At 42.9% G+C, this 22,104-nt stretch overlaps 1 protein-coding gene across 5 annotated transcripts in view; it reads left to right on the top strand.

Moving 5' to 3' along the window:
- MAP3K7 (mitogen-activated protein kinase kinase kinase 7) overlaps nt 1-22,104 on the top strand; it is a 65,394-nt gene that overhangs the window by 8,514 nt on the left and 34,776 nt on the right. For all 5 annotated transcript variants that reach the window (XM_068231173.1, XM_068231176.1, XM_068231174.1 and 2 more), the window contains exons 2-8: nt 3,878-3,988; nt 7,628-7,696; nt 8,392-8,437; nt 15,429-15,567; nt 17,184-17,308; nt 18,829-18,957; nt 20,246-20,376. In XM_068231173.1, the coding sequence (XP_068087274.1) occupies nt 3,878-3,988; nt 7,628-7,696; nt 8,392-8,437; nt 15,429-15,567; nt 17,184-17,308; nt 18,829-18,957; nt 20,246-20,376 (750 nt within the window). The remainder of the gene's footprint in view (nt 1-3,877; nt 3,989-7,627; nt 7,697-8,391; nt 8,438-15,428; nt 15,568-17,183; nt 17,309-18,828; nt 18,958-20,245; nt 20,377-22,104) is intronic.

Raw genomic sequence — 22,104 nt, 5'->3', positions numbered from 1 at the left:
AATTGGTAGATGGTAGATGACCTGAAGTGAGAAGCATATGGCGGCTACCAAATGTATTTCCTTTTTAAAGAGAACCCGAGGTGGGTTTGAAGAATATTATCTGCATACAGAGGCTGGATCTGCCTATACAGCCCAGCCTCTGTTGCTATCCCAAACCCCCCTAAGGTCCCCCTGCACTCTGCAATCCCTCATAAAACACAGCCACGCTGCTGACAAACAGCTTGTCAGAGCTGGCTGTGTTTATCTCTATAGTGTCAGTCTGCTGCTCTCCCCGCCTCCTGCAGAACTCCAGTCCCTGCCTGCATCCCTTCCCTCCCTGCTGATTGGAGGGAAGGGACGGGGGCAGGGACCGGAGCTATGCAGGAGGCGGGGGAGCAGCTGAGACTGACACTACAGATGTAAACACAGCCTCACAGCATGGCTGTGATTTATGAGGGATTGCAGAGTGCAGGGGGACCTTAGGGGGGTTTGGGATAGCAACAGAGGCTGGGCTGTATAGGCAGATCCAGCCTCTGTATGCAGATAACATTCTTTAAACACACCTTGGGTTCTCTTTAACAATGCCAGTTGCCTGGCAGTCCTGCTGATTTCTTTGGCTGCAGAAGTGTCTGAATCACACACCTAAACCAAGCTTGCAGCTAATCCAGTCAGACTTCACTCAGAAGCATCTGACCTGCTTACTTGTTCAGGATTTATGGCTATAAGTATTAGATGCAAAAGATGAGCATGACAGACAGGCAATTTGTGTATGTCAGCTTCCATATACTCTTATCACTTGAGGTTTGCTTTAAAGTGGACCCAAATGAAAATTACAAAATTTCAGAAAAAAAATTCTATTTTCTAAATTATAATAAGAAATAGCAGCCTTTTTTTCAGCTGCTTAATGACAAATATAAAATATTTTACATTTATTGCAGGAACTCCTCCCTTCCTTTCATATTTCCGGGACAGAATCCGGCAGACTGGTGGAGTAGGAGGTGTGCGGCAAAGGAGGAATTGCTAATGGCTGCCACCTGTATAACCCTAGTTATGAAAAGGGAAGGGTGAAAAGCATCCACTGAAATGTGGTGGGGGTGTCAAGGCACGCTGTAGAAAAAGCACAGGAGACAAAAAGGCAGGAGCCCAATAGTGCAGTATGTTAACTGCTTGCCGAAAGCGTCACGCCGATGGGCGTGGCCACGGCAGCAGCCCCAGGACCGCCTAACGCCGATCGGCGTAAAGTCCTGGGGCAGCAGTTTGCAGGAGATCGTGCGCAGGTTGCACGCGCATCTCCGCTTGCGGGGCGGAGCTGAGCTCCGCCTTCAGTCTCCTGTTAGTGTACCCGTACAGCGCTGCGATCTATAGCAGCGCTGTACTGGGGACAGCTGTATGACACGGCTGTCCCCTCCTGAAGCTGGGGAGTGATTGGCTGTCATAGGCTGAAGCCTATGACAGCCGATCACGCTGATTGGCTGGCGGGGGGAGGGAGGGAGCGGGACAAACATTTAAAAAAAAAAAAAAAAAAAAGCAATATTTATTAAGAAAACACACAAATATTTGTAATAAAAAAATAAACATGGGGGGAGCGATCAGACCCCACCAACAGAGAGCTCTGTTGGTGGGGAGAAGGGGGGGGAATCACTTGTGTGCTGAGTTGTGCGGCCCTGCAGCTTGGCCTTAAAGAGACACTGAAGCGAAAAAAAAATATGATGAATTGGTTGTGTACTATGAATAATTACTAGAAGATTAGCAGCAAAGAAAATATTCTCATATTTTTATTTTCAGGTATCTAGTGTTTTTTTCTGACATTGCATCATTCTATAATATGTGCAGATTACACAATACTCAGCATTCAAAATGATTCTTTCAGAGCAGTCTGTGAACTAATGTCCTCTCCTCTGGTAAAGAAAAAGAAAATTGTTCACTAACAGTTGAGATAATAAAAGTCAGAAGACAGCCCTCTCCACGACTTTGAAAGTCGTAGAGCTTAATGGCTTTTTTGCCTAGAGATAACTTAACTCTTCCTGTACTGGAAACAATTAGATTGATGTATCTGATCTTAATGTTTTATTTCTTAGCTGTACTACACATACAAATCATACTGTCATATATTTTTTTTTTCGCTTCAGTGTCTCTTTAAAGCTGCAGTGGCCATTCTAAAAAAAATTGGCTGGTCACTAGGGGGGTTTAACACCACGGTCGCCAAGAGGTTAATGTTGAAGTGGAAAGTGGTAAGAAGAAAAATACTACTCACAAAGGGGGCAACCAACCACAGGAAGCAGGTGGAGACCATAAACCCTACTCCACTCGGGGAGGTCCTAAACGGACGTGAAGGAGGTCACTCTCTTGGAAAAAACGGACACAGGTGTCCGCTGTGGTGGTAGAGGTATACTGTCACCACCCCTCGGACAGGATATGTACGAAGGTGTACAATGCACAATTAGGGGGGAAGAAGCGCCCTGGGTTATATAGAAGCTTCTAAAAACAGTTTAAAAACGAAAAGGGCGTTTCTTACCTCAATGACGAAATCTTTGTATCGTACAAAAAGATTTTTATTTAAAATGGTGGTGGCCTCTCTGTACCTAGCAGTAGAAGACCACAATAATGACTAGTTCTTGTGTAAGCAGTTGGGATGTGAACATTGAGGGCACGTTTTAACCAACATTGTGTACAGTGCATTGCATTAAGGCTTGGTTCACACATAAAAAGGTGTCTTGTCAGTTTTTGAAGATTGGCACCAGTTTTGCATGCATTTTTCTATGGCTGTGTTCACACATAAATCTGTAAATTTCGGGTCTAGTCCTGTCAGTTTTGTAGCAAGTTTGTATGGGTGTGTTCACACACAAAAGGTGTACATTTCCGGTCCATTCAGGTAAAACCGATAGAAAATTGATGCATAACTGACAGGCTAGGACCGGAAATGTGCAGATTTATGTGTGAACTAGGCCTAATGTGTATACTGCCATATGCATAGTGTGAAGAGGGCCTAAGTCTAAGGGTGCATACACACATCAGACCACAGTCTTTGGAAAATGAAAGATCACAGACCAATTTTACCCCCTTCTATGTAGTATGAGAGCCATACCTACACAGTCTTTTCTATGGAGCTGAACTCCCCATCAGACAGAAATCTTTGCAAGATGCTGTACACATGCAACAGATCAGTATCTGCAAAAGATCTGTTCCTGCAAATGATCCGTTCCTGCAAAATGCATTCATAGTCTGATATCTGCAGATCCTCATACACACCTTGTTTAACAGACATTCATCTGCAGATCAGACAATCATCTGCAGATCTGAAGATCCATCCTGGTGGATCTGATCTGCAGATGAATGTCTGTTAAACAAGGTGTGTATGAGGATCTGCAGGTATAGACTATGAATGCATTTTGCAGGAACAGATCTTTTGCAGATACTTATCTTTTGCATGTGTACAGCATCTTTGTGCACAGCATCTTTCAAAGATTTCTATCTGATGGGGAGTTCAGCTCAATAGAATAGACTGTGTAGGTATGGCTCTCATACTACATGGAAGGGGGTAAAATTGGTCTGTGATCTTTCATTTTCCAAAGACTATGGTCTGATGTGTGTATGCACCTTAACACATCACGTTTCAGGAACTCAGTGTTCACTTGCTTGCCTTAACAGGAGCCATTTTAACAAGATAATTATATCCACTTCACCTGTGCCAGCTGGTTAGCACAGGGCTGTTTATTGTGCTTTTCTTTTCATGCCCAAATTTAGTTTTCTTGTAAGGAGGCAGTGAAAGTATGCTTTATTCTCCGTCAAGGGATAGGACTGAAATTTGTTACGTTGTTCAGAAAACTGTTATTGCTGTATTTAGTTTACAAGCCATACTGCTTCATCTCTTTTAACACATTTTTTTCTTTGCTAACAGGTGGTTGGAAGAGGCACCTTTGGTGTTGTCTGCAAAGCTAAATGGAGAGAAAAAGATGTGGCTATCAAGCAAATAGAAAGTGAATCTGAAAGAAAAGCCTTCATTGTCGAGGTACTGCTTACTAAACAGTTTATGAATATGTAGTAACAAGAATAGGGCATCTTACCACTGCACACAATTATCACATTTGACTAATGGTGGCCACTAACGATCCAATCTTTTTCATCCAATCTTACCAATTCTATGTAATATAAAGGTAACTGCCTGAGGTATACATTCAGTATATTCACTCAATTTACCCTTATACCACATAGATTTGGTAAGATTGGATGAAAGAGATTGGATCATTAGTGGCCACCTTTATGCTGTTCTAGAACCAAAAGCTCATCTTTACTTTGTGTAAGTTTTAGCTACATTGTAACAATCCATTGACAGAGGTGAGTCTGTTTTATGTGAAATGTGACTACACAGCCAGTGCTGGTCTGCAAGAATAGTAGAGCATTTTTCTTAACATCCCTGGCATTTAATTACCCTGCACCTTTTGTACCAAAAGTGGTACAATTTATTTATTTTTTTTAAGCATTTATTTTTTATGTTGTAATGAGTTTTGCGGGCCGCTTCCACGTTGCGGAAGCGGCTCGCAAAACTCAAAAAAAAAAAAACACTTAACCTCCTTGCCGGTTTTCCCGACCTGAGCTCGGGGTAGAAAAAAGAAGCTGTTAGCGGTGATCCCGAGCTCAGGTCGGGGTAAGCATTGCAGAGCTTTACCTTTAGTTGTGGAGTCCCGCGCGCGATCGTGCTGCGCAGCGGGACTCCAGCCTCTCTCCCCGGCAGTGTGGGGTCTTTCCCTGGCCGCCGGGATCCCCCATGTCCCCGCTATTCTTCCGGGGACCCGGCAGCCAGTTGGAGCAGCGGAGCCGTAGTGGTGGCAGCAGAGCGGTGGTGGCAGCGTGACGTCATCGGGGGCGGGGCTAATATTGAAAACGAACTTCTCTATATTAGAGAAATATAGAGAAGTTCGTTTATATGTATATTAGCACCATCTTGTGGGCAAAGAGAAAACTGCAGCACAGGAGCCCAGGAAGGTACTTTTTTTTTTATTTTGCTGCAGATCTCCCTGCCAGAATGATTTTTTTCAGGTTTTAGGGTCTGAAAGAGTGGAAAAAAATTGCACCGCTTTTAGACCCTAAAATCTGGAAAGAATCAGAACGGCAAGGAGGTTAAAAAAAAAAAAAGTTTACACTTTTATTATTTATTTTTATTATTTTTTACCTTATTTGCTGCCCATAGCTATTTTTTCCCCTTAATTTTGGATTTTTTTTATTGGATCCAATACAGGTGTGTATTGAATCCAATACAAAAAAATTTGAATTTTCCACCTTATGTAGCTGCGTGTGCCCCGACATTACGCTGCATCGTCAGAGGGACACACCGGGGGACATAATCGCCAGGGGACAGGAAGCGGACGAAGGAGTAAGAGAAGGAGATCACCACGAAGAGGAGGGAAATACATGTGCAGGGAAGCCGTGAGATGCCGGCTACAGTTCCCGCATGCCAACAATGAAACAGGTGAGTAAAAATAATTCCTGTACGAGCTTGACTCGTCCTTACCTATTCCAGCTATTTATTTTAGGACAAGTCAGGCTGGTACATAACACTAGGGAGGTTAACAGTGAAAGATGTTTAGCACGGCTTGGTGGCTGGTCGAACATCCGATTCGATAATTATTGAATTGGATGAAAATTACTGTCACGTGCAGGCCCAATCGATAATGCCACCAATTTTGGGCTGAAATCGGGCGCATTTACTGATGGGACATGCTGCAAGGTGTCAGGCTGTCGTGGCCGATCAGGTATGCGGCAGTAACGGGGAGCGATATACCGACGAGTGATCAAACCCTACGGTGCTGCCCCCCAGCGTATAAATGTACCCCTCATGCGTGCATTTCTACCGCCCATGCACGGTGCCCATCTGTCTTCGGGATTCCCCCGCTCTTCCGCCACCGGCATGTATACCGCCAATGGAAGAGCAGGAGTTCTGAAGACGGGCATCGCGTGGTGGGTGACACAGGACAGATAATGTATAAATGCAAAAATGGGGGGGGGATACATTTATACTCTAAGGGGGCAGCGGCAAGGCGGTGGTTTCCCAAGAGACTACATGCTGAAACCGATTGGGAATCAGCATGCGGGAGTCGACAGATCTCTCTAATGAAATTCGATCAGAGAGAGATTTGTCTCTTGGTGGAATCTTCCCACAATCCCTAGATGTATGCCTACCTTTAGTATGGAGTGTCACACACAATTAGCAGAGGATGTTTACTCATTTAGAAGATAAGAGATATAGAACGGTTTTTCTGTTTATTTTTGTTTCTTACTTTTTTTCCACATCTCATATATATGGAGAAAAAGTACAGTGGTAGAAATCTATCAATAAGTTTGACACTGTTCCTACTATAGCGGAAACAATTTTTTTTTCTATGTGTTAGAAAACTGGCTATGAGAAGATCCTATTTTATAAATCAAGTCTATTAACATTTGTCAGTCTGGATCTGTTCTGGGAAGAGAAACGCACTCTTGTGCTATCTGCAGTTTGTTTCCTGGAGAGGTGATGAGTTTCCCATAAAGTCTATGGTGGAAACTCATCTGCTCCGGGCACTAACCGGACCATAGGAGAGGACACTACTCCTGCTGGAGGTCCGACTCAAGCGGTAACCTAGCCAAAGAGTGTTTGGTTTTACGTCTTTGATTTTGTGCTTGTAAACAGCTGTGCTGCATTTAGACAATACCAGAGAGGATAAATGCACATCCCTGTCTAGAACAAGCAAACTAATGTACACTGAAGGCCAACAGGAAAATGTGTCATGATTTTTATCTTAAAATAAGACACGCTTGCCACAGCACAGTCTCAGCATTTCTTCTTCACACTGATTTTTGCTTGCATGGGGTCACAAAATTTTGAGCAGGAAGAACGGTAGGAGAAAATCAGAAACTAGTAACTATTAGGGGAGGTCATTGAGGTTCCAAGAATTAAGAGATGATACAGTAATTTGCAAATTTATGCAGCTTGAAAATGGACTAATCAAATCCCACCTCCGCTTTATTTGGTTATTTTTCAAGCTGCATACATTTGTCGAATTTTGCATTAGTTCAAAATTCTTTGCATCTCTTTGGTCATTTTTGTCCTAGTTTGAATAGTAAATTGGCTGTTTACTCCTGTGTGGTATGTCGGCAAAATTAAAATTGAATGTCTAGTTTTAAGTCTGCTTTGTTAGGGCCTTTTTCCACAGCAAATGGTAAATCGTACTGTAATGCTATTGCAATTATTGCTACTTACACCAAGCATTTTTACATGCGTTCCAGCGTGACCTTGATGTAATGAAGGGGAAAAAAAATTGTGGTGCAACTGCGTTTTTTTTGTTTTGTTTTTTTTTTTCCCCTTCCTTCTGATGATTTGTTAGTTAAAATAACAGAAAAATTGCATCATAATTTTTATAGCACCGTGTTTAGTATGACATTTTCTTGTACTCCCATTGACTTGAACCCAAACACTGGGAAAATGCAGCATGCGCTACATTTGAGTAATAATCCTGTTAGTGGAAAGGAGGCACCACAGTTCCCATGATTATCACCGTGCATTGGAGTTGCATAGTGGTTTGCATACCAAGTATTCTTACCAGCTGCTGACAGAATAAGAAAAGCTGAGAAGCAATCACAGGTTTAACTTTCTTTTAATTTTTTTTTTCTACAGCTACGTCAGTTGTCTCGTGTGAATCACCCAAATATTGTAAAGCTTTATGGAGCCTGCTTAAATCCAGTAGTAAGTAATATTTAAGTTGTTTTGCTATCACAAAGTATTGCAACATAATCAGCTGAGTTCTTTTTTGTGTGTTTTGATTATCCCTCGAAGCCCCATTTACCTCCGTGTTAATCTCTGAAGGCTGTGTTCCTTTTTTCCTCCATAATCTAAGGCTACTATCACAGTTCTTGGTGGAAGTGTGTTGTTGGAAAATATAATTGCATTGCTAACGTGATGCAGTTATTTTGTAATAGTACATTCAGATCGGCACGTTTGCAATGTGGTGCAGTGAATTCTGTTGCCATAATGCAATGCATGCTGTGCGTTTTTTCATAATATGCGCATGAACAGTTGTAGTGAAGCATACTTTGTATTTACTGTATGCCTTGTACCATATGCACAACGTGCAATGCAATGCTTAGCCCAGTATAACGTACAGCATGCAGCACTTTGTTTATACGTGCTGCGTTACTATGTTACGCACCGTGGGCACTGTGAACAGCACAATTGATTTTACAGTGCTGTGAGTTAGGCTGCTGTAACGTGGGACTTTAACGTTCCACTGTGAAAAGAGCCTTAATTAATCCAGGGTATTGGAAGAAATACATTATTAGATATGGAAACTAAAGTATTTTATAATCCTTTACGCAAGCTTTTTCTTTTATTTCCTGGCTGTTATTACAGATTGTGTGTAACAGTTTCACATTTTATTTTAGGTCTGTCTGGTTATGGAATATGCAGAAGGTGGCTCATTGTATAATGGTGAGATTTAGTTTTTTCTCTTACACATTAAGATGTAGGATTTTGTCAGATATGTCTTGTGGCTGGGACCCACAAATATTTCAGCTGTGCTTTGGTTTTGCTAGCAATTCCAAAAGCGATAGGCCAGAGTTGTTCACTTGTCTTCCTCTCTGTGAACTAAGATCTTGTCTTTAAGCATTTCCGGACGAGGTGATAGAGATCTACGCCCTGTTTTGATGGGCTCCTAGTTGGCAGGGCGTAGATCAATATCACCGGCGCCGCCGCTCCCCGCCACGATCGTGAGCACCGAACCGGCCGCACTTAGCTGTCTTATGACAGCTAAGGCTTCCGAGTATCGGCAGGAGCCGTCACTGATTGGCTCCCTGCCGTGTGATCGCTGTGAGCCAATCACAGCGATCACCCTCCGAAAGGCAACATAGCTGCCGTTCCGCCTCCCTCTCCCTGTCACTGTGTGGATCTTGTGTGACAGGGAGAGACGCACAGCCTGCAGCCGTGGCAAGCTGTGCGATTTTTTTTTTTTTTTTTTTTTTTTTTTTTTTTTTGTAAAAAAAAAAAAAAAAAAAAAAAACCACTTTTTATCCCGATTCCCCCCCCCCCCATTCATCCCTTGATCCCCCCCCCCCATTCATCCCTTGATCCCCCTCCCCCCCCATTCATCCCTTGAACCCTTCCAACCACCTAGATATAGATATATAGATAGATATATATATATAGATAGATATATACCATTTTGCGCCGTATAAGACGCTCCGGAATATAAGACGCACCCAGGTTTAGAGGGCAAAATCCAGGGAAAAAGATATAAACTAAACCTGGTGCATCCATATTTCAGGAGCGTCTTGTACATGACCTCCCCCAAATGGTGTCCTCCTGTGTCCTGCTGTCTGCCCCCATGTGCCCTGCTGTCTGCCCCCATGTGTCCTGCTGTCTGCCCCCAGGTTTCTGTCCCGCCTGCTGTCTGCCCCTAGGTTTCTGTCCCGCCTGCTGTCTGCCCCCAGGTTTCTGTCCCCCATGTGTCTGTCTGCCCCCCGTGTTTGATCGCCGGGTCCCCCGTGTGTCATCGCTGGGTCCCCCCTGCTTGCCCCCCTCCTCGTGTCCCCCCTGTGTTCTCTCGCCGGGTCCCCCTCTAATTGAGAAGCGGTAGCTGCTTACCGCCTCCATCTTGCCCGCGTCATCAATTACGCGTCATTACAAGCCGGCACTAGAGGAAGCCGCCCACAGAAGCCGGATGTCTTCAATCGCCGCAGGCAAGATGGAGGAGGTAAGCAGCTGCCTCTTATCAATTAGGGGGGCCCGAGCACACACATTGGGGACACGAGGAGTGGGGCAAGCAAGGAGGGGGAGGAGAGGCCACAGCAGGACGCACAGGCGGGGAATCCCTGACGGCGGGTCGCGGTTCGTATCGGCGGGCGTTCGTAAGTCGGGGATTCCCTGCCTTTGCCGTATAAGACGCAGGGACTTTTTCTCCCCATTTTTTTGGGAGAAAAAGTGCATCTTATATGGCGAAAAGTACGGTAGCTATAGATAGATATATAGATATAGGTAGAGATAGATATATAGATCTAAACTGCCCCCTGGGGGCTCCTGAACACCCCCCCCCCCCCCCTGTGTACTGTATACATCTATTCTCCCCTATAATCACCCACTGATCACCTGTCACCACCTGTCACTGCCACCCATCAGATCAGATCCTAACCTGCCCTTTGTGGGCACCTGAGCACCCACCCACACCCTCAGATTGCGTGCAGACCCACCCTCAGATCACCTCCGAAAGTGCATTGTTTACATCTGTTCTCCCCTCTAATCACCCACTGATCACCTATCAATCACCCCGTCACCCCCTGTCACTGCTACCCATCAGATCACACCCTAATCTGCCCCTTGCGGGCACCCAATCACCTGCTCAGCCCCCCAGACCCCCTCTGATCAACTCGCCAGTGCATAGCTTGCATATATTCTCCTCTGTAATCACCTACTGATCACCTATCAATCACCCCCTGTCACCACCTGTCACTGCTACCCATCAGATCAGGCCCTAATATGCCCCCTGCGGGCTTCTGATCACCCGGCCAACCCCTCATCCGCCCCACCGCAGTGACAAAACTTTTTTTCTGATCACTGCTGGTACGACTTAATTGTGGCTGAGACCAACCGTTATGCCACACAATACGCAACCCCCAATCCAAGAAGCTACTTTGCCCAGCCTTTTCGGTGGAAGCCACTCCAAGTTTCCGAACTTAATATTTTTGGGGGCCTTCTCCTTAACATGGGTGTAGTCAAAAAGAATGTATTGTGGTCTTATTGGTCTATGCACCCAATACATCACATGCCCATGTTCTCTGCTGCCATGTCCAGGTCACGATTTGAGAACATCCGGCGCTTCCTGCACTTCAGTGCCAAAACAACCTGTCATCTAAGAGGCCACCCTGCTTATGACCGGTTCCACAATATTTGGCCCCTCATAGACCACCTGTCATCAAAATTGGCAGATTCTTATACCCCTGAACAGTCATTTTGAGGCATTTGGATTCTAGACTACTCCTCACGGTTTTGGGCCCCTAAAATGCCAGGGCAGTATAGGAACCCCACAAGTGACCCCATTTTAGGAAGAAGACACCCCAAGGTATTCCGTTAGCTGTATGACGAGTTCATAGAAATTTTATTTTTTGTCAAAAGTTAGCGGAAATTGATTTTTTATTGTTTTTTTTCCACAAAGTGTCATTTTCCACTAACTTGTGACAAAAAATAAAATCTTCTATGAACTCACCATACACCGAACAGGATACCTTGGGGTGTCTTCTTTCTAAAATGGGGTCACTTGTGGGGTTCCTGTACTGCCCTGGCATTTTAGGGGCCCTAAACCGTGAGGAGTAGTCTAGAAACCAAATGCCTCAAAATGAACTGTGAATAGGACGTTGGGCCTCTTAGCGCACCTAGGCTGCAAAAAAGTGTCACACGTGGTATCGCCGCACTCAGGAGAAGTAGTATAATGTGTTTTGGGGTGTATTTTTACACATACCCATGCTGGGTGGGAGAAATATCTCTGTAAATGGACAATTGTGTGTAAAAAATAAATAAATAAAATAAATTGTAATTTACAGAGATATTTCTCCCACCCAGCATGGGTATGTGTAAAAATACACCCCAAAACGCATTATACTACTTCTCCTGAGTACGGCGATACCACATGTGTGACACTTTTTTGCAGCCTAGGTGCGCTAAGAGGCCCAACGTCCTATGAGTACCTTTAGAATTTCACAGGTCATTTTGAGGCATTTGGTTTCTAGACTACTCCTCGTGGTTTAGGGCCCCTAAAATGCCAGGACAGTATAGGAACTCCACAAGTGACCCCATTTTAGAAAGACACCCCAAGGTATTCCATTAGGTGTATGGGGAATTCATAGAAGATTTTATTTTTTGTCACAAGTTAGTGGAAAATGACACTTTGTGAAAAAAACCAATGAAAATCAATTTCCGCTAACTTGTGACAAAAATAAAATCTTCTATGAATTCACCATACTCCTAATGGAATACCTTGGGGTGTCTTCTTTCTAAAATGGGGTCACTTGTAGGGTTCCTATACTGTCCTGGCATTTTAGGGGCCCTGAACTGCGAGGAGTAGTCTAGAAACCAAATGCCTCAAAATGACCTGTGAAATTCTAAAGGTACTCATAGGACGTTGGGCCCCTTAGCGCACCTAGGCTGCAAAAAATTGTCACATGCGCTATCGCCGTACTCGGGAGAAGTAATATAATGTGTATTTTTACACATATCCATGCTGGGTGGGAGAAATAACTCCTGTAAATGCACAATTGTGTAAAAAATGTTTTTAAAAAATTCTCATTTACAGAGATATTTCTCCCACCCATCATGGGTATGTGTAAAAATACACCCCAAAACACATTATACTACTTCTCCTGAGTACGGCGATACCACGTGTGACACTTTTTTTGCAGCCTAGGTGGGCTAAGGGGCCCAAAGTCCTATGAGCACCTTTAGGCTTTACAGGGGTGCATACAATTTAGCACCCCCCAAAATGCCAGGACAGTAAACACCCCACAAATGACCCCATTTTGGAAACTAGACACTTCAAGGTATTCAGAGAGGGGCATGGTGAGTCCGTGGCAGATTTTATTTTTTTTGTCACCAGTTAGCAGAAATAGAAACTTTTTTTTTTTTCTTTTTTTGTCACAGTGTCATTTTCCGCTAACTTGTGACAAAAAATAAAATCTTCTATGAACTCACCATGCCTCTTAGTGAATACTTTGGGGTGTCTCCTTTCCAAAATAGGGTCATTTGGGGGGTATTTATACTATCCTGGAATTCTAGCACCTCATGAAACATGAGAGGTGCTCAGAAATGAGAGATTCTTCAAAATGGGAAAATTCACTTTTTGCACCATAATTTGTAAACGCTATAAATTTTACCCAAACCAATAAATATAAACTGAATGTTTTGTTTGTTTGTTTTTTAATCAAAGACATGTAGCACAATAAATGTGGATAAAAATGTATACAGAAATTTTACTTTGACAAATTTTATCACAGGAAGTTAAAAAATTATTTTTTTGACAAAATTCATGTCTTTTTTGATGAATATAATACAAACTAAAAATCGCAGCAGCAATCAAATGGCACCAAAAGAAAGCTGTATTAGTGACAAGAAAAGGAGGCAAAATTCATTTAGATGGTAGCTTGTATGACTGAGCAATAAACTATTAAAGCTGCAGTGGTCTGAATGGAAAAAAGGCTCTGGTCCTTAAGGGGTGAAAAGACTGCGGTCCTTAAGTGGTTAAAGCATACCTTAGCCCATAAAGAAATGAAAAAAACGTTGCAACCACCTAGAGTGCATGCATAGAGCACTCCCAGCCATGGGCACGCCATCAAGGATGCATGTCGCCGGGCAGCGCCTGCATAGTGTTCTCCGACCCTGAAGTAGGTTCATGGGAACATTGCATGGAAATGAGGGGTAACACAGGAGAAAAGGGGAAGTGGTGGACTTTAGGAGAGCCCACTACACATGACTGCTTCCCCATGATTTTATATTTCTTTATGGGCTAAGGTATCCTTTAAGTTTAGGATTCCATTGTTAATTTAAGAACTAAAAACATAACTTTAGGAGTCAGTCCTTAAATTATTTGCAGAATCCTTAAATTTAGGACTGCATGAGGTAAATTGCTTAATGAATACGAAATGACTTATCACCATTAGTATTCACAGTAGAAACAGCTCAGAAGTATTAGTGACAGAAGATAAGCTTAGTGAATTCTGGCCATTGTAATCTAGTCTAAATATTTATAAACCTTCAAATTAATTTGTTTCTGTAACTCTTTGGGGACCTTCAGCTCTGGCTTTTTCAGGACCAGAGTCGTTTTTTTTCCAGATTTCGTTAGTAATCACTGTGATACGGAGCTCCAAACACAGCATAGATTTCAATCCGCTGTGTCCACAAGAGGTTGCAGGACAAGTACTCTTGTATTTCCTTTCTTTCCCTTCAATTAAAATTATGCGGAGCTGTGTCCAGTTATCGGGATACACAAATTGCTACACAATCCTTTTCTTTGAACTATAGTTGATTGTATGATCTAAATGTTCATTTCTTGTTTAACTCCTCCCATGTAGAGTTACATTTATGTGTGCAATGGCTGGGAAATGTGAAGAATGCAACATCTTAATCTTCTGTGATTCTGAACTGAAAATCATATCAGATTCCCTGCATTCAGTACAGAATTCCAGCTGAAGAATCAGCTGTAGATGTGATACTGAAGCATAGTAGCTGCAGCAAAGCAATGTCTAGAACCAGAGTTTGTGCTGCTTGGAGCTGTGGGGTATATTATAGCTTGCATTTAGGCTGCTTACACACAGGGACGTTACAGGCGCACGTTAGTGCAGCCTGTAACGCTCCCCCAACGTACAGCAATGTAACACAAGTGGGCTGTTCACACTGCCCACGTTGCGTTACATGTAACGCTGCATGTTCTTCCGAAAGTGCAGCATGTTACAGCGGCTTAAAGAGAACCCGAGGTGTGTTTAAAGAATGTTATCTGCATACAGAGGCTGGATCTGCCTATACAGCCCAGCCTCTGTTGCTATCCCAAACCCCACTAAGGTCCCCCTGCACTCTGCAATCCCTCATAAATCACAGCCGTGCTGTGAGGCTGTGTTTACATCTGTAGTGTCAGTCTCAGCTGCTCCCCCGCCTCCTGCATTGCTCCGGTCCCTGCCCCGTCCCTTCCCTCCAATCAGCAGGGAGGGAAGGGATGCAGGCGGGGACTGGAGTTCTGCAGGAGGCGGGGAGAGCAGCAGACTGACACTATAGAGATAAACACAGCCAGCTCTGACAAGCTGTTTGTCAGCAGCGAGGCTGTGATTTATGAGGGATTGCAGAGTGCAGGGGGACCTTAGGGGGGGGGTTTGGGATAGCAACAGAGGCTGGGCTGTATAGGAAGATCCAGCCTCTGTATGCAGATAATATTCTTCAAACCCACCTCGGGTTCTCTTTAAGCCGCGTTAGACTGTTTGCACATGCTCATTCATGTTGGGGAGGAGCGGAGAGCGGCCAGGCACATGGCTAATTAATATTCACTGCACGTTGTGACGTGCAGTGTTTACGTCCTGGTTCGGCCGCTCTGTGCGGTGATTGGCCGGCGGGACCACGTGATGCCGCATGCGTCCAAGAGTAGGCATCACTACATCACGAACGCCAGAGTGAGCTGCACAACGCAGCTCATTCTGACTTCCACATCGAAGAGCACCAGGCCTTGCGTTAGGTGCACGTTATGCGACCTTAACGTAGCACCTAATGCAACGTCTTGGTGTGCAAGTAGCCTAAAAGAAAACATACAGCTCAATTTTGATTGCAAGAGCTGTGCTAGCAAAATTGGAGCCTGGTATACCATTGTTCTTTGCACTTTGTAATTCTTTTTTTTTTATTTTCATTTTTTGTATAGTTTTTCATTGCACACTATACACTATACTACCTTGTTTTCCAGTTCTGCATGGTGCTGAGCCTCTGCCTTACTACACAGCTGCTCATGCAATGAGTTGGTGTTTACAGTGTTCCCAAGGAGTTGCATATTTACATAGCATGAAACCAAAGGCTCTCATTCACAGGGACCTTAAGCCACCAAAGTAAGTGAAAGTTAATTTGTTGATGCTGTATGCACCCGTTATAGTGCAGCTTATCGATTTACTGATTATTCATCAACAGATGGTCTGTTTTAATATCAACTGCCAACAGGAACTGGATCTGAAGTGAACACTGACATAGTACAATAGAGAATCCATTTAATTTTTTTTTAAATGCATTCCTGATGTGACTGGAAAAACAGAGCATAACCGGTTGCGTATTGCCCTACCGATTTTCAGTCTACCCTTTAATTTAAACTTTAAGTGAAGTCTAGGGAGTGTAACACCCCTATACCTGGCCAGGGTGTTGGGATGAATGGTCTGAAAAGACCCTCTAATTCCTCCCTAAGCTACCTGACCACAAGCCAGCATGCCTAACATGGATCCTGGTCAGTGACCCTGGGACCTCTTGCTGGCAACACAGGAGCAGCTCTGCTGCACTACAGACTGAGGAAGCCCAACCTCACACAGCTGCATCCCCTCCAGAATCCAAAAACCTACTGAAGGTACCTGTGTGCACCCCATTCCCCTGCTAGCCTTGTGCTCTTCCTGGTGTCCCAACTCTTCTCCATTCCTCCCCAGTCCACCTGGCTTTTGTCGCTTTACACAGATTTCTTGGTGATAAAGTAAGCCTCCAGCTACAGCAGAACACATGCACATTACTACAGTGGGGCCAGTGTTTACAGGTCTCAGAGTTCAGGAGAGAACTAATCTGCACCACATGGGACGCAACAAGCCTCAGCGATCCATGTGATGATTTAAGACTAATGATCGGGGAATTTTTATCTTGATGCCAGAATTATTATAATTTGTGGAGATTTTGGAAGGCTTGTAACTTCTGAATCACTAATGGGCATATATCCTGGCTTATTCTTTGAATACATGAATCTTGAGGCACAGTAGACACAGATTTGGGGTGTGTATTGAATAAGTATCACAGGAAAGACTAGATCGTCCAGCTTTATACACAAGTATGAATGGGTGTTCAAAAGAATCAATATAGTTCCTGAATCCCACACTGTGTCCAGTTTTAAAACTAGAAGTCCTAGAACCATGCCTTCTCTGTGCCAAATAAATATATAAAAAAATCAATGTGTTGTTACTTAAAAAATTTTTTTTAAAAATGCACCAAGTATTTCTGTATAATACATCCAAAGGAATCTATGACTCTTGTGCAAAAATACTTATCACAGGACCATGACAGTAAAATAGCCCACCATATGGGCAAGCAACAAGGGCAAGAACTGAAATAAATAACGAGCAGAAGTACTTAACTTGGCCAAAAGTAAGAGGTGTAATGGATTCCATAACAGGATTCATGTGAAGGTATAGACTAGGAACAGATTTACACATTAGGTGACCTGTGTGGTACTCTTACTCTGGGTCTGGTAAGTTATGTGTTCACTGTTTATCATAGCTATTGCCTTTGTTTCGCCCTCTTCTGTCCTTTATTATTCATTCTAAGTGACAACGCATACAGCACATACATAAAATTGCACTCTCTCTCTCTCTCTCGATTTTTCCTTTACTTGAGATAATGTTTTCATCTGTCAATAACTTTTTATAAGCAAAGTATTTGAAATGATGTGGCATTTGTCCTTGGTTCCTTGGTACTGCAGCTTGCTTCTTGTAGCTGGCGGCACAGTTTTGAAGATCTGTGACTTTGGTACAGCCTGTGATATTCAGACACACATGACTAACAACAAAGGGAGTGCAGCATGGATGGCTCCTGAAGTATTTGAAGGTAAAATATTGTTTTGCATGTTCTTATGCTTCAGGTTATCACTTGTACTCATTTACAGAATTGTTACCTTCATTTTTACTGGTTACATAAATGTGACTTTTTAAATAATGTAAATTTATAGTCCAAATATTTCTATAAAAGTCTATACAAAAGACTAAAGTACCATCCCGTGTGAATTCACCAATGGCCTTCTCTTCCATGAGTAAGACTTTTATACCTGCAGTCACCTTCATTCACTATCATTGTAGTCCTGATTCAATTTCTAATATTGCCAAAATGATGTGATTATTAAATTGCACAATTCAATTAAAGAGCAATTGTAGTGAAAATAACATGAATAAAATAGCTTATTTTTTTTACAATCTTCATTTATAAATTTAGTCAGTATTTGCCCATTGTAAAATCTTTCCCCTGATTTACATTTTGAAATTTATCACTGTGGGTAACATCTTTAGTCCTGCCAGGTGATCTGCACGGAATGTTCATTACTGAGCGTTATTTGCATGGAGCGAGATTGCTTGCTTGATAGTTGTAAAAAGCCAGAATTTCCCGCAATGCATTTCACTGACATCAAGACCATGGGCATGGCATCACACTGTGGGAGGGGTTTCACCACAGTATTGGCTATACAAAACACCCCCCCCTCCCTGAACCCATTGGAACCGCTTGAAGAGGACTGCGACCCCTATGGGATTACCAACACACATTGTCAGTCTTTAGAGGGTGGTCTTTGGAGTAGCAACGGAATATGCCATGGTAAACCTCGTTAAGATCCAGAGGCTTCCCTCTTGTTAGGTAGTGATGTTGTTTTGTACCTGAGCTTTGACTCGAGTACAAGCTTCGGCTTGGGTACACTTTAAATACTCACAGAAGTTCCACTGTGAATTAAAGAGAAACTCCAGTGAAAATAACGTAATGAACAAAAGTGCTTAATTTTTACAATAATTATGTATAAATGATTTAGTCGTTGTTTTGCCCATTGTAAAATCTTTCCTCTCCCTGTTTTACATTCTGACATTTGCCAAATGGTGACATTTTTACTGCTGGCAGCTGATCTGCTGCTTGCTTTTTTGGCAGTTGGAAACAGCTGTTATTTCCCACAGTGCAACAAAAGCTCCCACAGTGTGATGTCAGCACCATGGCCCTGAAATCACACTGTGGGAGGGGTTTCAACACTATCAGCCATACAGACCCCCCGGCTGATCCGTTTGTGAAAAGGAAAAGATTTCTCATGGGAAAGGGGGTATCGGCTACTGATTTGGATGAAGTTTAATCCTTCATCAGGGTTTCTCTTTAAATTAACATAGGCAATTCTCTTGAAATGACTTGGAAGTTATTTCTGAGCACACCAATCTGCTTAGATTTGCTCAGCCAATGTATTTCTGACACATTTACATTGGAAGTATTCAAGTACTCATCAATGTTTGCAATTGTGGTGGCCCTTCTTGACTTTTCTGGCTTTAAAGTAGAGTCTGGACTACTACTTAATTTTATTTATTTTAATTCATGTATCATTTTAGGTAGTAACTACAGTGAGAAATGTGATGTTTTCAGTTGGGGCATCATTCTCTGGGAAGTAATAACAAGACGAAAACCATTTGACGAAATTGGCGGCCCTGCCTTCCGCATTATGTGGGCAGTTCACAATGGTAAGTTTTTTTTTTTTTTGTTTTGTTTTTTTTTTTTCTAATGTTTGTTTAACTTTGTTTATAAATATGACAAGCATATGTGTTTTATGTACGGTACGTATAACCCTTCCCAGATTGATAGGCTGCAACAATTGTTTTTCTGTGATCATTGCTGATGTCCTTCCTGTTTGGCATTGTGTTAACGCACCTGAATGTTCTGGAACAGTAAACTTCCAATTAGTCTGCTTTTATCGAGGAGGTTATGCTGGATGATTATCAACTAACTCAAAGTGCACAGTGCTCAATATGCAGGAATTTGCATGCAATAATCATGCAACAGCTTGCATAGGAAGCATAGGTCTCATCAGTTAATGCAGGTGTACAGTACAGATAGTGTGCTCCTCTGTCCGCATTTCTGTGCAGGTTGGATGATAATGTAGTGTTGCAGCCATGCACAAGCAAGTCACAAATAATGGGCAACTCCCTCAGTGATCAGGCAGCAGCTTACACAGGAAGCATAGGTTTTCTCAGTACATGCAGCTTGCAGTCTTTAGCCCATGCACTTGCCAGTGTCCAGAGTAGCATGCAGTAGCAAGCTGGCTACATGTGGCTGCCAGCCCCGCCCACCCACCAACCATGGCCCATGGGTCTCCAACTGATGTATGAAGCATGCGCCTGCCCACTTTCCACTATAGCCAGATGCAGAATACTGCAAGGGACGAAAAAAGATTTACTGTAACGGTAGTTCTATTATATCCCGGTCTATTATACCAGGCGTTATTCCCATATACTTATAATGGTGCTTGGCCAGGGCCTGGACATTTATTTTACTATACCCGAAGATTTACTATATCAGCGTTTACTATAATTTATTAAGGCCATGATTCTACTTTAATGTATATCACCTGCACAGTAATTGGTATTTATTGTTGCCGGTCATCAGATTCAAAAAGGCTAGTGGCTTATCTTTCATCTGATTTTATGCCACCAGTTATACAGTATTGTTCCTGGCTACCTTGTTGCAGCATGAAATGGGTATAAAAGTAGTTTATATCAGTCATGTAAAAATGTCAGCAGTGTAAAAAATGACTTCCATGTAATTCTGATATTGATAGCAGAGATTTTCTACTCGCTGTAAAGACATTTTGGTGTAGATTAATCCAGCCTTCCTTTGACAGATTCATAAAGCTTACATTATTACTAGAAAGACCACATTGTTACCCTTTCTTTTTTTTTTCCTTTAAGTCCATTTGTGCTTAATGGTGTTTTAAATCCATTTGTTTAATTACCTTCTCTCATTAATTTGCAGGTACTCGCCCACCTCTAATTAAAAATTTACCTAAGCCTATTGAAAGTTTAATGACTCGCTGCTGGTCAAAAGATCCTTCTCAACGACCTTCCATGGAAGAGATTGTCAAGATAATGACCCATCTTATGCAGGCAAGCTTTTCATGCAACACACTCCAGGAAAATGTAGTTCACTAAAATCCATCCATATGGCAACATTATAGCAAACCTGTCAAAAACCTGGGTAACTGAGACAGAGCATGATGGAAAAATACATAATTATGGATTTTTTTTCAGGGAAAGCTACATGTCAAAATGCCTAGTACTTTCAGAGGTATATGCTACAGATTTTTATATGTAAATGTTAACTTTTCTCACTTCCAGCTGCTTATTTTAGTCATTTAATGACCAATGGGAAAACGCAGGAGCTCAAATTGCCATTGGGTTAATCTAGCAAGAGCAGTGGAGTAAACTGGAGAAGTTGAACAGCTGACAAGGCCATCTATTGAGAATTTTCTTTGTTTTAGCAGCTGAGATGTGACCACCTGCTTCAGTTTCTGTACACTTGTTTTGATAAATCATCCCCTATTATGTCATGTGTAACTGACTTTAGGTATTTTTCATTTTGTTTTTCTTTTTTGTTTTTATTGAATAATAATTTTGCATTGCAGTTTTCTGAACTGTAGTATCTCGTTATGTATTTTTATCATATTTTCAGGTTTTTTTTTTTTCCCCAGATTGCATTTTAAGCAGTCTGCTTTCCTTTTGCATCTGTTGGTTTTGCATCTTGTTGGTTCTCATAAGTTAAAGCTGAACTGTCAAGCTTGACACACACTATAGATAAGGCTGCTTCTTATGTTCCGTACTTTAGTTGTACTTTAGTTGTTCTTTTTTTTTTTTTAAGAATCTCTGCATACAACACAGATAATGGTTTGTGTTGATGCTTACTGTTTTTAAAGCCCTGATTCAGCCTCCCATTTTTTTATGCATGATAGTACATAAGAATGAATTAGCAATGTTCTGTGCACTACATTACATTTTTTTTACTACACTAAATTATTTTTCTGGTTCCAATAGTCCCATTTCTTCAGACAACAGTGAAGTTTTACTGGAGAGAAAGCTGACCAGAGTTCTTCCCCATTTCATAATTACCTATGAGGCAAGGAGGAGCTGGAATGGGCACAAAGACAGTCTCTTCCTATCAGCACAGATCACATGTGCTGGTAAACGGTTAATTCTTTGTGACCAGTACTGCAGCTGTCCAGAATCTCATAAGTATCCACTGTAACTGCAGTCCTGGCTATGAAGAGTAAAGGTGGCCATACACTGTCCCGATTCACGGCCGTTTCGACAGCAGATTCGATCCTGGGATCGAATCTGCTGCCAATCGTTCGCGGTAAACGCACCCGCCGATCCGATTTCCTCCCGAAATCGGATCGGTCCGTCGATCGTGCAGGAAATTACCCTCGATCGCCCGCGGGTAGGGAGCGCGTCGCTAGCGGCGGCCAATCCGATCAGGTATACATTACCTGACGTTGCCTCCTGGGCATCTTCTCCGCGCTGCACGGCTCCGTTCCGGCTCCATCCTGGCACTTCCTGTGTCACTGCAGTGACCAGGAAGTTCAAATAGAGGGCGCTCTATTTGAACTTCCTGGTCACGGAGTGACACAGGAAGCGCCGGGATGGAGCCGGAACAGAGCCGTGCAGTGCGGAGAAGATGCCCGGGAGCCAGCATCAGGTAATGTATACGGGGGGGGACAGGCGGCAGGAGCAGCTCAACAGATTGTGATCGGTTTCAGGCTGAAATCGATTCACAATCTGTTTGCAGTAAAGGCAGCCATACGATCCCTCTCTGATCAGATTCGAACAGATAGGGATCTG

Source organism: Hyperolius riggenbachi, chromosome 4, assembly GCF_040937935.1.
Source record: "Hyperolius riggenbachi isolate aHypRig1 chromosome 4, aHypRig1.pri, whole genome shotgun sequence".
Lineage (NCBI taxonomy): Eukaryota > Metazoa > Chordata > Amphibia > Anura > Hyperoliidae > Hyperolius > Hyperolius riggenbachi.
This window is presented reverse-complemented; position numbering and strand designations above follow the sequence as displayed.